We start from the raw sequence: 15,525 nt of genomic DNA on the forward strand, positions 1-15,525 counted from the left end.
AGTAGCAAGACAGCGGCCACCTACAGGCCCAGAGGCCTCAGAAGAAAACATACCTCCCCAGCACCTTGAGCTTGGACTACTGAGCCTCTGTAAGTATGAAAAAATAAACTTCTGTTGCTTAAGCCACCCAGTCTATGGTATTTTGTTATGGCATCCAGAGCTGACTGATACAGACGGTCAACCATAGAATCTGAGCTTTCTGTGGACCTGAAAATACTGGCCCTTAAATGTGTCTCTGGCACAGGCTTCATATCCCCGACAACAGAAATAAGCCACCACGTGCAGTTCTGAACAATAAAAGAGCACTTAGCTCGCATTGCTCTTTTCCACCAAGTTTTTCCTAGACGTCAAATGCAAATAGCAGTTGATTATTTTTAAGCAAGATTTAGGTGGTTCAAATTCTAGCTGAAAGGGAAAAATAGAATTTAAGTGGGAAAGCTCCCTTTACATGAGTCAACTATCCCCTCCTTCAAGCACTAGAACCAGAGATTCTTAGGAAGCAGCTCCTTTGCTCGGCAGGTCTGGGCCTGAATCCTTCTCTCCTCTCCCTCCCAGCCCACCTCCCAGCACACCTGGTACCGGAAGTGCCCTGAAAACTGCATCTACGGTTCAAGTCACATGACGCAATGTACACAGAAAGTCCTACCTTCCAGGACCGGGTTGGACTGCAAAAGCTGTTCTTTGACTTGATTAACTTCTGCTCCTTTTCCACAAACAGCTGCTACGTAGGACATAACAAGCTTGCTGGCCTCTGTGGATGAAAACAAGCCATATTAACAAAAGGAGGAGAAATATTTTTAAAATTTGGAGGAAAGAAATTGGGAGGATAAAACCCACTAACGGTGTTTCAAATGCCTTTATACCTGGGAGTAAATAATGTCTTGGAAATCTTTTAAAATATTTGTCCTTTCTATTCGATGACATGTCAGTAATTCAGGTATAATAGGAATTGTGCTTAAAGGTTATCACTGGGCTGCTAAAAAAATGTGATGAGTGACACAAACAAAATCTCAGGGAAACTGTCTTCTTAAAGCACCATTTACATACTATTTCTATACCATACAAGATGACTCAAGCCAAAAATAACTTGATAACCTGGGTATGGCTACCAAATATGTTTTTAAATTTTAAAAGAACTGTTCTAAATCAAACAGGTTTGTGCACAATTAGACTAAATTAATTATGCTTCAACTCAATTAAAAAAAAAACAAGCAGCTAATCTAAAGATATGGTAACAAAAAAAAATGTAGCCCGTTCAGGGCTCTGCTGTTTACATAGGCTTCACTGGTAACTCTGAAGGTAAGTTGATAGGGGAAAAGCAGGCCACCGGAGGCATACCAAGAATTCTTGGCTCAAAGGTGGACAAAACTTGTTTCTGGTGGTTTCATCCTTCCGTGTCTATCAGCCCATGTCCCCTCTCAGCGCCTGCCTCCTAGAACCTGATCCTTTTAGTACTGACTTCCAAGGAATGGTAATAGGTATTTAGGGAAAATGAGGCCTAAAGTCAAATGAATGGAGGGTGGGGGTGGAGCACAGCAAGTTAGATGAAGTGAAACAGGTTTCCTTTTTAAAGGGCTTCTTGGAGGATGATGTGCCATGTGGAACTCCGGAAAAGGACCTAGAATGTTGCATTTCCCGAACTTCTTTGCCGCGGAACGTGTTTCTCGCTGAGCTATCCGAGTTCTAATGTTCTATAATCAGGACCTGGGAACTGCTCCACTATGAAATGTCGACTGAATGAACACCTGCCCTCAGCTGGGCGGTCAAGGTGAGGAAATAAGTCTCTTCGAGTCTTGCTTTCTCTCAAGTCTTTGCGCAGGTGGCACTGTCCCAGAGCAGGAGAGCATTCCCCAGGTGGGAGTGACGGTACCTCGACTTTTGAGTATAAAGGGGCAACTCTCAACACTGCCATTTCTCTTGCAAAGACATGAAGGTGGCTTCCAGACCCACTCCCCACTGTGGAAGAAATAAGAAATGAACTGGAATGCCACCTTGGGCACACGGCCCAAACACTTGCTTTGATTTTCAACCCTTTTCATCTCATGGCACACATCAACGAATTACTAAAATTCCATGGCACGCCGAAAAATATATTTTTGTGATCTGACCAAAAAAAAAAAGGTACAATTCTGACCTATTTTGACTGAGTTGTCTCAGGTTCAATTCCCAGTAAAGGGTTGGTGCCTTGGTTTACAGGTTCAATCCCTTGTCCTGGTTGGGGCGTATGTGGGAGGCAATCAACCAATGTGTCTCTCTCACTTTGATGCTTCTCTTTCGCCCTCTCTCCCTTCCACTCTATCTAAAACTGGAAAATATCCTCGGGTAAGGAGTAACAAAACAAAATACAAATTCCCAGTTTGAACATAAGACATGGGATGTAATGTAAAAACAGGGGGTGGTGGTGGCCCTAATTGTAATACCATTGCTTAGAATCAATTCTTAGTTTATCATTTTCTCTAACTCATGGATACTTTACATATGTAAATATATGTACATATGTTTGAATGTAACTTGAATCCTATAATTCATCAGTAATCAGACAAAATAAGGAGTCTTTGAAGTCAAATCTCACTAGAAAATGGTAGAACCTCTAGGGTTTAACAGATATCCTGAACTAACAGTGACCTGTAACAAAATACTACTACATCAGAATATCTAGATCAGAATTCATTTCTACAAAGAATGGAAAGGGGTGATAGTGATAGTGTATGATTCTGAAGATTTTAAATTCCTGGGGATTTTAAATTATTGTTAAGACAAGTTTTATAACTAATTTAACTCTGTATTCTCTGGTAACTCGTCCTAGGCTGTAAATAATATATATTATGTAATTATTATATAATCATATAATTGTATAATACTTTTTATGAGAGAAAGCCTTGTGAAATAGCAGTAGGTGAAGGAACAATGGAGTAGATATATTTCAATGAAAGTCATTTGTGCCCATGAGCACAAAAGGATGGGAAGAATCTCACTGCTAAGATAGTAAAACCTATCTATGCATGTTCATTGAACAAGCGCCACATGGATTAAATCGCTATGTCAAAAACAAAAAAATAGGTGCGAATATAAGCAAGGCTTATTCTAACTTCTTTCACAAAGCTGCTAATAAAGTTATCCAGGAGTTAACAGGTGTCCATGTATACATTCATAGATACATGTAACATAAACGTCACACATAGGTGATATAGGTCAGAGAGCATATAGAGAGAACCACACATTTACACACATGCACATACTGATAGATGTATCTACTTCTATACCTCTCTATCTCCTTAGCTAAGATGCCCACGTTTTTCTAGGGACTGAGTTTACATAGGTCTGGTGGTCCAATGACCTATGGAACAATGAGGCTATGTTTGTGTTCAACGGAACTAGGTCTCTGTAACACTGAAGAACACCCTATTCAGCAGTCCTGAGTCTGCAGTGCTGCAAAATAACCCAGCTCCAGCACATCCAAACTGACTCACCAGCAGCTGTGAGCTGTTCTGTTCGTGGTACAAAAAGCATGGGTCTTGCCCTGGCCGGTTTCAGTGGTTAGAGCATCGGCCTGCGGTCCAGAGATCCAGGTTCGGTTCCCACTAAGGGCACGTACCTCAGTTGCAGTTTGTCCCTGGCCCTGGTTGGATCGCACGGGTGGCAGCCATTTGATGTGTCCCTTTCACATCGATGTTTCTCTCTCTCTCTCTCTCCCTCCCACTCTATCTGAACAGAAAATGGAAAAATGTCCTCGGGTGAGGATAAAAAAAAAAAGCATGGGTCTTGCAATGAGAAAGGCAGCCTTTACTCCAAAAGAAGTCATGACCGGCAATGTTTTTATTGAAATACAACTAAATATAAGTGGCTCTACCTCTGAAAGTTGGCCGAAAATATCTGATAATTCATACAAAACATTCGGGTCAAAAGAGGCCTTTCTCACATGGGGAAGAAACAAAACCAAAGCTCACTACATCTTGGCCTTAAGTTTGCTTAGCTATTTTGGATATAGTCAGTGCACTGAGATGCTCATCGGTGGTGAGGGTACAGTAAGTCAGTGACATCTCTGCCACTGACAGAGTCAGAGAACTACGGCAGATGTAAAGTAGCACAAGGTCATTTGGGGTTTAGAACTAAAGGTCTTAATGAGCAAGGCAGGCTTCAGAACTCTTTAAGCAGATGGCTGAAGAGTTCCTAGAATATGATGTAACTGTAAAATTAGAAACCAAATCATTTATACTGTTTTCTTATGTCAGGATCATCTTCTCAGGCCCAAAGATTTATTTTGATGTCCTTGGAATAACGTCGTGGTGATGGTTCCCGCATGTTCTGCCTCCCTGCCCCCATCAGCGCTTCAGTGGTTCCCTACAAACTATTTGTATCCACAGCAGTAACTGTGAGATCACTGCCTAGAACTATTTGGGCACTATTAGGAGGCACAGTGAATGTTTTATTTAGCACAGCAGTAATGAAATAAATAGGCCTCAAGAACTCAAGGAGTTCACACCTCTCCCTAAGTGTCCACATTACAAAACCCTGCAGTGTCAGAGTGTCTGCATCGCTTAAGACCAGTAATATCATCATCTACCAAGGGGGGCTTGAGACCTAGTTAAATGATCACTTCTTATCAAATAAGCCCTCTGAAACCACATGGTGATTTAAGCTAGTAAGTAAATATTCTTACAGAAAAGAAATATTATATGAAAGTACATAGCACATTCTGGGCCCTCAATAAACGTTAGTTCTCTTCTTTCCTTTATTTACTAACCAACAATTTTAATAACTACACGTACTCAAAAACAGTGTTAGTGAATAAAAAAATGTGGTTTCAAAAATGGCCTGACCACCCTGTTCCCCATAGAAATGAGGTTAACCCCACCCTCTCCAATCCTCACACTATACTGCTGCCATCTCTGTATCACCTTCCATCATTTTATTTTCCCATAAGCAATCTCCATGTAACAGAGACATTAAACAACACATAAACTCTACGCTTTACTGAAACTTATAGTCTAATACAATTAGGACCATAATAAAGTTTGAAGCAACTTTTCTACCACTGCTTTCAAAAATGAAAGAAAAGCAGGAAAAAAGATGGGAATAAGTGAACAAAACACTAAATGTCCCTGGGGACACAGAAGTAGGCGATGCTATTGGGATTTATAACCCAAAAAGAAGGCCTCGGCAGCTTCCAAAGAGTATAGTTAATGGATATTTAAAAACAGCAGCTCTGGCCCTGCAGGTTTGGCTCAGTGGCTAGAGCATCTGCCCGCAAACCAAAGAAGTTGCGGGTTTGATTCCTGGTAAAGGGCTCATACCTCGGTTGCGATTCAGTGCCCAGCCCTGGTCAGGGTCGTGTGGGAGGCAACCAATCGATGTGTCTCTCACATCGATGTTTTTCTCTCTCCCCCTCCCTCTCTCCCTCCTTCCCACTCCATCTGAAGATAAATGGAAAAATATCCTCAGGAAAGGATTTAAAATAAATAAATAAATAAATAAATAAATAAAAACAGTAGCTCTGAGGAGTAGTGTCCACCTCCCAGCACCTGGTTGAGGGACAATGAATAACTGAAGCATCGTGAGATCTAGGAATCACAGTAGCACAAAACTAAGCCAAGCACTTCAAGAGGCCTTTAGACAGTGCTATTCAAGGACGGCCCGAGGGCCTGCACTGCACCACGCTGGTCAGTCCACGGGCTGTTACCATTCTACACATGACAGTAGGCTTGCAGAAGTTTTTATAGTAATTTGGTCATTTATTTTGTTGAAATTAAAACAACAAATTAGAGACCAAATTTTCTGTCTTTTATTTCATTTTTCTGGTATGGGTCAGCAACAGATTTGGGGGAGGGGGACCTGCCTTGCCGTGGGAGGTTTGGGAAGTACTGCTCTGGGGTGCACAGGCGCCCACCGCCAGCTTCCTGCCCAGCAGCCCCTAAGCCTGTAAGCAGCAAAGAGAATGGCCTGAGCAGAGGAGGAGGTGACAGCCCTGAGTAGTGGCTACCGTTCTCCAGGGTATGACAGGGCAGAGCATCCTAGGAGGGACTGAATCCTGGGAAAAGGATAGGGAGAAAAGATTGCAAGTGGTGAACGGAACCCTGAAACCAACAGGACAAGTTACTAAGTAGAAAAATATCAAGAGAGGAGAAAACTTCAGAAAAGAATGAATTCCGTGCCACCAGATTTCCACGGGAGCAATGAGGTAGTTTTGTTGTTTTTCTCAGAGAAGAAGGCACACGGACCCTCTGAAACAGCACCGGCCACCTCCACTCAGCTCCCATGAGGAAGACGCGGCGCGGACCCGGAGGGATGCTCACTCCTGAGGAAGCACGTGGTCTCCACCCCGGAGGAGAGGAGGTCATATGCTGACATGGCTCATCAGTGGATGTGCTGTCTTCTCGGAGCACATGTTCCAGAGGAGACGGAGAACTGCCAAGACGAGTCAAACCAGCGACCACAACCCACATCTGATGACTCATTTAGGAACAAATGATACAACCAGACCCTCAGAAAGTACAGGGCAGGGCTGAAGGAGGGTTACACTTGTGAGCACATGAAACAGAGTTTGTTCTTGTATTATTTTCATTGTTATTCATTAATTATTGTATTATTTTCCATACGCATAACTGTAAACCTACTTTTGCCATACCTTGTGTATCTTTAGTCACGATGAAGAATGAGTAAAAGCTAAAAAAATTAATAGGCTTAGGAATATTTTTATCTCTTCCTCCCTCATACATGAAAAAAAGAAAGGCTTGTAGATACAGTCAAAAGGACTGGGGTGAGGTGTGGACCAGAAAGGCGCAGGTTCGGATCCCGCTAAGGGCACGTACCTTGGTTGCAGTTTGTCCCCAACCCCGGTTGGGGTCCTGTGGGTGGCAACCACTGGATGTGTCTCTCTCACATCGATGTTTCTCTCGATGTTTCTCTCTCTCTTCCACCCTCTCTCCCTCCCACTCTATCTGAAGATAAATGCAAAAATGTCCTCAGGTGAGGATAAAAAAAAGCACTGGGGTGAGGGTGGATGGCATGAGACACACCACCCATACAACTGCCGTATGTCAAGGGACATAGTTTTTTACTTGCCCTGTTTCCATTTCAGTGGCTCAACTTGGAATCAAATAAGAAGCGGTACTGCTTCTAAGAATTAATTCTGTTTCATAAGAAAGAACTGGTCAGTGACAGAAAAGGGGCAGAAACCTGCACTAAGACACCGATATCCTCTTAAAGCGTCTACTGGGGTGGGGGTGAGGGGGAGCTCTGAACAGTCAAAAATTTCTGAGGAAATACAGGTAAGAGCCCAAACGCAGAGATTCAGATGAATGATCTAAAAGGGGATGGGAAGCTCTAAATAATGAAATTGCCTATATACGAGAGAGAGCAAGACTTTTAGTGAAAAGTAGCATGAGGCCCTGGCTGGGTAGCTCAGATGGCTACTGAGTCATCCCAATACACCAAGGTTTCAGGTTCAAACCCTGGTCAGGGCACATAGGAGAATCAACCAATGAATGTATAAATAAGTGGGACAACAACTGATGTTTCTCTCTCAAAAAAAAAAAAAAAATCAATAAATAAAAAAAGAAAGAAAAGTAACATGAGCTACATGAGGGAGAGCCGACAGGGCTACAAATAGTCCCCAAGGGAAGTAATGGGTGGTGGCTTGGACTAGTCTCCACGGGGACACACAGAAAGGTAAGAAACTTGGCATGAGATATTCTAGGGTGGGACTGACAAGATTAGAAATGGTTCTCATCTGGGAGATGCAGGAAACAAGAACATCAAGGACAATACTTACATTTCTAGCTTAGGAAACTGGGTGGACTGATGGCCCTGATTACTGAGATCATAAATTTGGGAAGGAGGGTAAAGAGAAAAATCAAATGGGAATGATTCCAGAAAAATATGACCATGATAGTGAGGAATCTGGGAGTGAGATTTGATCGTGCGGTTATATGCTCATATAAACACCCTGTACTTTTCCTTCACTTACACACTTAACATTTTGTATATAAATGATACGTGCATATATTTAGATGTATATTCCTATGTAGTGTGCAGCTATTATTTATCTCCTCTACAAGACTATAGACTTGATAGAGACAGAGATGCTGTCTGGCTCTGTATCACTAGTACCTAGTACTAGCACCCAGTACTCAGGTACTATTTCCTAGATAGATGAATGAATAAATGAATATTAATCACAGTGAGAAATATTTTTCAAAAAGGGATTTTTAGCTCTAGAAGATATGATGGATGACTTCAAATAAGTAAGTGACTGTCCTGCAGAAGGGAAAGTAGACTAATTTGGTATAGGTTCCAGACTACAGAGTTAAGAGCCATGGCTAGAGGCAGAATTAACTCTGGGTAAGAAGCACTTTTGTTAGCCAGCCTGTATGACAAATTCAATAGGTTGTCTTACAAAGCATTAAGTCCTCCATCACTACAAAAAAGGGAGTGTGTCTATCCCTGGGGAGGACCCCACACCAGATGGCCGATGACTAAATCACTTCCAATTATATAGGACTTTCGATTCTTACATGCCAGTCCTTCCCCATTTCTGCCCACCCAGAGCCCAGAACCTGCACAACTTTACAAAGAAACAGTGTACTCTCTCTCTCTAAAGGGCTCTGGGGAGGGAGCTGGACAGGCTTATCTAACGGTTCTTTCTTCAGCTACATCGGGGGCAGAGAGCAGAGATTCTTAAAGAATGTGAAGGAAGAAACAGGTGTAGAAGGAAAAGCCGTTTCAAAGCAGATAGTAAGACTTTAAAGGCACAAATCTTACTAAGGGCTCATGAACAAAATGGATTCAGTTGACTGATCATTGGGAAATCAAGGTTATTAATCAGCTATAACACAAGAACATTTTGTGAATAAGTCACAGGGATGTACTGTCCAGCGCAGGGAATACAGTCAATAATATCCTAACTTTGTACGGTGACAGTGACTAGATATATCAAAGTGATCACACCGTAAGGTATATAAATGTAGAATCACTATGATGTACACCTGAAACTAATATACTGTTGTATGCCAACTAGACTTTAACTTTAAAAAGAGTATTTTGAAGATGAAACAGTTATGAAAACACTTTCACACTCAAGACGACCAATCATACAAATTGCTTTTATTAAAAGCACAAGGGGAAAAAACCCCATAATCAATCCATCCATTTGGGGTTTGTTTTATAGGGATCTTGCCAGCCCATCTAAAAATATATTCAAAAATCTCAATTTTTTAGGCTTCAGAGGAAAACTTCTCTAGAGTGAAATGCAGCATTTTCCTGGTGCCTTCACTCACTTTTTAGCAGAGAAAAGCTGTGGTTGTGGTGTCCCAAAGCCCTGATTATTTAGCAAGTAAGGAAATAGTCCCAAGACCTCAGCATCCTGCCGCAAAAGAGTCCACAGCGGCCCTGTGCAGATTCATGCTACTGAGCCGCACCCGCCCTTTGCTCTGGTCTTTCTGTCATTCTGTGCCGCATTCCCCTTCTGGTGGAGAAGGTGAGACTGTCCAGTGGTGGTCTTACCTGTTTTTCCGGCTCCGCTTTCCCCAGTAATGAGAATGCACTGGTCCTTATCTTGATCTCGCAGGGATCGGTATGCTTCATCTGACAGGGCAAAGCTACAGGGGACAATGGAAAAGAGACCTTACTATGCAGTTCACTATTATGTGTTTATCAAATGCAACTACGGGCTCCTTAAAGGCCATCGGTGTGTTTTAGACAGAAAGCTGAGACGTCACATTTTATTTCCTTCAAATTCTTAAAGTAAATCAATCAATTGTCCATCCTGTGTGGCCCATGTCACCTTTTCCCATGCATGCTCAACGAACCAAAACAAGACTGATTTATTGTACTCTACAGCTATGCTTTATTTAACACACGTTATATTTATGGCTCAATTTATTAAAATCTAGGCAATTCAGAGAAGCAAGGAGAAAAATGTTACATCACACGTCCACAACTGGGTCATGCTGAGATTTTCAGGACAATACACTGAAGTTTCCAAATAACAAGGAAAAAAAATCTGATCAAACATGAGAAAAATGGTATCAAATACCAGAGAGCTGATATTACCATCACTAAGCTAAACACAGAGTCATTGCCTTCACAGACAACTGAAACTGCACGGTCCACCAGAGGCTAATGGGACTGTGGGTCTGCCATGGTTTTTGTTCATCCCCAGCCCCTGGGATGACAAAGGCTCCTGCCAAGGAAGGCCAGGCCAGACCTCCTGTTGACTCTCCCCACCTCAAAATGTATTAATAGGATGAATTTTGCTCCCTCCAGTTTAACTGAAAAATAATTTTGACAAAATGATCATGTATTTAATTAGTTAAAGTTCCCTTTTACTTAATTTATCAGTAAGTATTAACTGAGAGTCTCCCCTGTATCAGGAACGTGCCGGGAACGTGAAGACTCTTAAGACCCAGCCCTGCAGTCAGGCAAGAGAGAGTTTGACGAGTTCTCAGTCAAACGCAGGCAAGAGAGAGACAGAGAGACAGCCAGCAAGACAAACGCAATGATAAAGAAGATGTGCAAAGCACTGCGGCCAGACAGGGACCCCAAGAATCTTAGAAGGTGGAAAAACAGTCCACAAGAATTCACTGGTGAGGCACAAGGCTTTGAGGTAAGAACTGGGGCGAGGAGTTAAGAGCTGCTCTGAGCTCCCAGAGGGCAAACAGAAGTCGGGGGCAGATGAGTGATGACATAAATGGGCGGATTCCAAAAGAGAAGCCGAGATGACAGGAGCCACACTGCAGGGCGGCCAGCAGGGGAGTGGCAGGAGGAGATGGGGAGCAGGAATTATTAGAGCGAAAAACAGCAGCACTGACCGTGCACCGGCACCGCCCCACCGAGCCCTTCACATTTAGTCATTTTTATTTTTATTTTATTTTTTTATTTTTTATTTTTTTTAATCCTCACTCGAGGATGTTTTCACATTTTTTGTACAGATAGAGTGGGAGGGAGAGAGAGAGAGAAACATCGACGTGAAGGGACACATCGAGTGGCTGCCACCCACACGACCAACCAGGGCCGGGGACAAACTGCAACCGAAGTACGTGCCCTTAGCAGGAACCGAACCCGGGTCTCTCCGGACCGCAGGCCGACGCTCTAACCGCTGAGCCAAACTGGCCAGGGCCACATTTTTAAAATCACAAGATAACTATTATAAATAAACTACTGTTAATCCCATTTACAGATGATGAAACCAAGGCAACAAGTGAAGTAACTCTGCCGTGTGACGCAGTGGAGCCAGAACTGGCGGCCGGGCTCTTGACCCTGGGCTATACCACCTCTGCACCTGGACAGACCACGGGGCCACAAGGGTGCACGTGAGAAGGCCGGTTTGGAGGCAGGTGAAGGCCTGGGATATAGGCAGAGTTTAAATTTGGTCGACCAGGCCACAGCGAGCCCTTTGGTCAAGGGCTGTGGCTTTCCTTCAGAAAGTGTGTGGAGTCATTGAGGCTGACAATTTACTGAGCACCTTCAATATGCCAGGAGCTGAGCAAGGTAGTCTCATACTTATAACCAGATTTAATCCTTGAAACAGCTCTGTGAAGTCAGTGTTAGCCTCTCTAAAGAAAAATGATCCAGCCCTGGCCAGGTGGGCTCAGTGGTTAGTGTCAGCCCGCAGACCAAAGAGTTGCAGGTTGGATTACAGTCAAGGGCATGTACCTCAACTGGGATTTGATCCCAGTTCTGGTTGGGGTCGTGTGGGAGGCAATCAATCGATGCTTTTCTCTCACATCAATGCTTCTTTCTCTCGCTCTCCCTCCCTCCTTCCCTCTCTATCTAAAAATCAATGAAAATATATCCTCAGGTGAGAATTTAAGAAAAAAGAAAAATGACCCAACTGAGATGAGAGGTGACATGAGATGCCACGTCCTCTTCCTCTGAATGGTCATAACTGGATCTCAGTAATACTGTGTATCACAACTTACAACCACGTAACCTCAAGGCAGTCACTCTGACTGAACTTCAGTGTCTTCATGTACAAATGGAAAATAGGGCCACATACTTTAGCTTAGATGATTAAATAAAAGTGTATAAAAGTGCTTTAGAGGGGATAAAGCCCTGAATAAATGTCCAAATCTTTCTGTATTATAATTAGTTGTGCACACCTCAGATACCCTACCAGAGCATAAGATCCTCTGGGCATAGGCTTTCTTTCTATCCACAGAGCTATAAATGTGAGACATCACCAGTACCAAATTATGAACGAGGAATGAGTGGAGTAGCTCCAAGTATTGCCAAAGTCACTACTGAAGTGAGCTCTATGAAAAATGGTAAACAGGAAATCTATTTCTTCTATGACCTTCATGCAGGGAAGGAAAGCACTGCTTAGCTTTCTTATTTGCCTCCCTCCCCTCCCATTCCCTCCACCTCCAGACAATAGTTTTGAGATGCCACTACCATAACCATCACTGGCAAGAAACAGAAAGCACATCAGGGCAAATACAAATGGACTCCCCAACCACGCATATTCTCCAACCTCTTTATGGGTTGGTTAAATGCTCCTGAGATTACAATTTAGCTTTATGTATTACACTATTATTAGATCCCAAACGATGCAAACCTATTTCTAAGAAGAATAACCATATATAACCACACACACACACACACACACACACACACACACACACGGCTTCAGAAGAGCACCATGACCCTACCCTGTCATGGATTTACTTGAAGTCAAAATACCTAAGTTGAACACTTATTTTTTTCTTGTCTCTCCAGACAGAAATACTTAACTGTTGTCTCCAAAACTGGACTTGATTCATCTAATAGACAGTACACTTGAATGTAAGATAAAGGCTAAAAGAAATCGTTCTTCTTTTAGGACTCTAGAGAGCTCTGATTTCAAACTGCCGGAAAAATTTACCAATTAAAGTACTTTAGCACTAGGAAAACTGGCTCGGACTAGTGGCACACCCATTTCAAGCACAGTATAAATGCCATCACACTTATTTCGTATAAACATAGATCTTGACTTCACAGCTTAAAGAAACGACCAGAGGGTGGGCCCTGAAGGACACAAGCCCCCATCCCAATCTTGTTCTTCCTCTCTGGCAACATCAGCGCGTACCGTCACCAACGCCAACATTTATAACCATAAACTGAAACCACATGCCAGTGTCCCAAGCTACTCTATAATTAAGGAGCCTAAATAAATCTTAGAGAAGTTTTTACTTAAAAACAGTTGTGACCCATATGCTTCGCATTATTTTGTGAACATGTCAGCATTGTTATTTACCACATACAAAAATGAATAGTGTATTATCATATGATGACAATAACGTAAGGGGCAAGCATGGCTTTCATCTCACCACATCAGGAGCGTGGTTTCATCCACGTCTCTGTCCTCTAGTTGAGCTCTAAGAATAGACGCAGGCTGACACTGAACTCAGGTCTCCCCTCCCTCAGCTCAATGGTGGTTCACTGAGAGCCAAATCTCCCAACACTGTGGTCACTGCGTGTTTCCAAAGGGCTGTACCTATCACTTTTAGGTTTGAGCAGTTTCGTTTGGGGCTCATCTGTTATTTTCTGTTAGGGCGGAGTGTTGGGTTGCATGTTCAAAATTATCTAGCTGGTATTTATGTTCCTTCCTCGCCATCTTATTTCAGTTCAGAAGGTTCATCTCCACGGCAGTTCTGCCTTCCTGGTCATCAAGGGCAATGGCAGGGCTGCTTTTCCAAAACTCCAGGCCTTCCACCCTGCCATTTTCTTTCTAAGTTTATTTCACCTACAGTGCAGAGCAGAAAAGAGGCTCTGACGCCAAATACATCACCGCCACATAAAGCCTATGTTCTTCCAAACATACCCTTCTTTGTCAGTCTCTCTGGCTCTCCCTTGATGAGTTACATGAGAAAGCATGCCCTAAAGCAGTCTAGTCCCTTCTGGGGACGCTTAGTTTGTCATCTCCATCAGCCAGAGTGGTTGACAGAACAAAATTTGTCTCAGGAAACTTTCCTGAACTTAGATAACCGTTTCTACCTTTTTACTTCGTGTCGTTTTCTTCAACCGCTCTCCAAGTGGTAACCCTTGCCATTCAGTCTTGAATCCTAGAACGCCACTTTCACATCCCACTAGGGGAATTCCAGTTCGGAATGCAACCCTCTTAAAATAGCTCGGTCTCAAAACTCTCATCCACCACTGAGATCTACAAATCTCAACTATTTCTTTCCTTTCCTGGTCTGGTTCAGCCCTAAAAACTGGGTGTTTCCAAAACTAAGGAACAACAAAAAAAGTGTTTTTTAAAACTCCTAACCTCCAAGTGTTCCACCAATTTCTAACTTCATATTGAACTCAGTCAAGGGCTGATGCAGTTCACAAGAAGGACATGGAAGAGAAGAAACAGGAGAAAATAAATTATGTGTGGTACGTTTTGCATGGTAACCTTGAGGGGTTTTGATTGTTGGTCGGCTTCTTTGTTTTCAAGGAGGGGCACAATGGTGGCCTACCTTGTAAAATACTATTGTAGATATATGCATATTTATCACTATCTCATAATCATCATTTACAAAATGTTCACCCTCTTGAAAAATATCACCTGGATAAATTAGTGATGCCCTTCCACCAAACAGTCACCCTATCACATCTTAAAGGAAAACTTCAGAAAAAATAAGTCTTTATAGCTATTTATCACAGATGACTGTCATTTTTATCCTAGAAAGGTTTATTGCATTGTTGTCTTGTGCCAATATAAACATGGTAAATTAATATATTTACAACAATACAATGATCTCCTCATAGCAGCAGCATTAGTAAACATTCCTAACAATCCAAGCCTTAGAAGAAGGAAAGATAAAAAAATAAAAGTGAGCCTCTCTTCAAAATAAATTGCAATGGTTGCAATGGTTAAAAAGACACTATGAAGTAAAAAAGGAAGAATATGAAAACAAACATAAAGAAAAGAATTGAGAAACGATAGATGATAAATAGACCTAAATGCTTGCAAGGTTTCTATATTTTACATAAAGTGGTAAAACATTAACTCTAAATGGATCCCAAAAAGTTAAGAATGTATATTATAATATCTAGAATAATCACTATAATAACAATATAAATAGTTACAAAATAACAAACTAAAAAATTAAAATGTAACTCTTAAAAAAAACAAACAAACAAATAATCCAAAAGAAAGTAGGAAAAGAGAAACAAACACAGAGGAGACAAACAGAAAATAAATTATTAAATGTCAGACCTAAATTCAACCACATCAATAGTTACATTAAATGTTAATGGACAAAATACTCCAATTAAAAGGCAGAGGATGTTAGAATGGATATAAAAGCAAAATCCAATTAAATGCTGCCTGCAGGAGGCACACTTAAAAAATAAAGACATGAACAGGCTGAAAGGAAATAAGACAGAAAAAAATATACCATGAGAAAACAATTGTTAAAAACAAAACAAAACACTGCATTGTATCTTTCTTTTTATACATCTAAGGTCAAGAAGGTCCCTAGTTGCCATCTCAACATAAGAAGGATGCTATGCCATGGCATAACATACAGCAGAGTGCAGGTGAGACTAATTATTTTTTAA

At 41.9% G+C, this 15,525-nt stretch overlaps 1 protein-coding gene across 6 annotated transcripts in view; it reads right to left on the reverse strand.

The window, feature by feature from the left end:
- MYO1B (myosin IB) overlaps window positions 1-15,525 on the reverse strand; it is a 139,629-nt gene that overhangs the window by 76,198 nt on the left and 47,906 nt on the right. For all 6 annotated transcript variants that reach the window (XM_036254718.1, XM_036254716.1, XM_036254715.1 and 3 more), the window contains exons 3-4: window positions 9,502-9,596; window positions 647-751 (exon numbers count right to left, since the gene is read on the reverse strand). In XM_036254718.1, coding sequence (XP_036110611.1) covers window positions 647-751; window positions 9,502-9,596 — 200 coding nt within the window. The remainder of the gene's footprint in view (window positions 1-646; window positions 752-9,501; window positions 9,597-15,525) is intronic.

Source organism: Molossus molossus, unplaced genomic scaffold (genome assembly GCF_014108415.1).
Source record: "Molossus molossus isolate mMolMol1 unplaced genomic scaffold, mMolMol1.p scaffold_m16_p_11, whole genome shotgun sequence".
Lineage (NCBI taxonomy): Eukaryota > Metazoa > Chordata > Mammalia > Chiroptera > Molossidae > Molossus > Molossus molossus.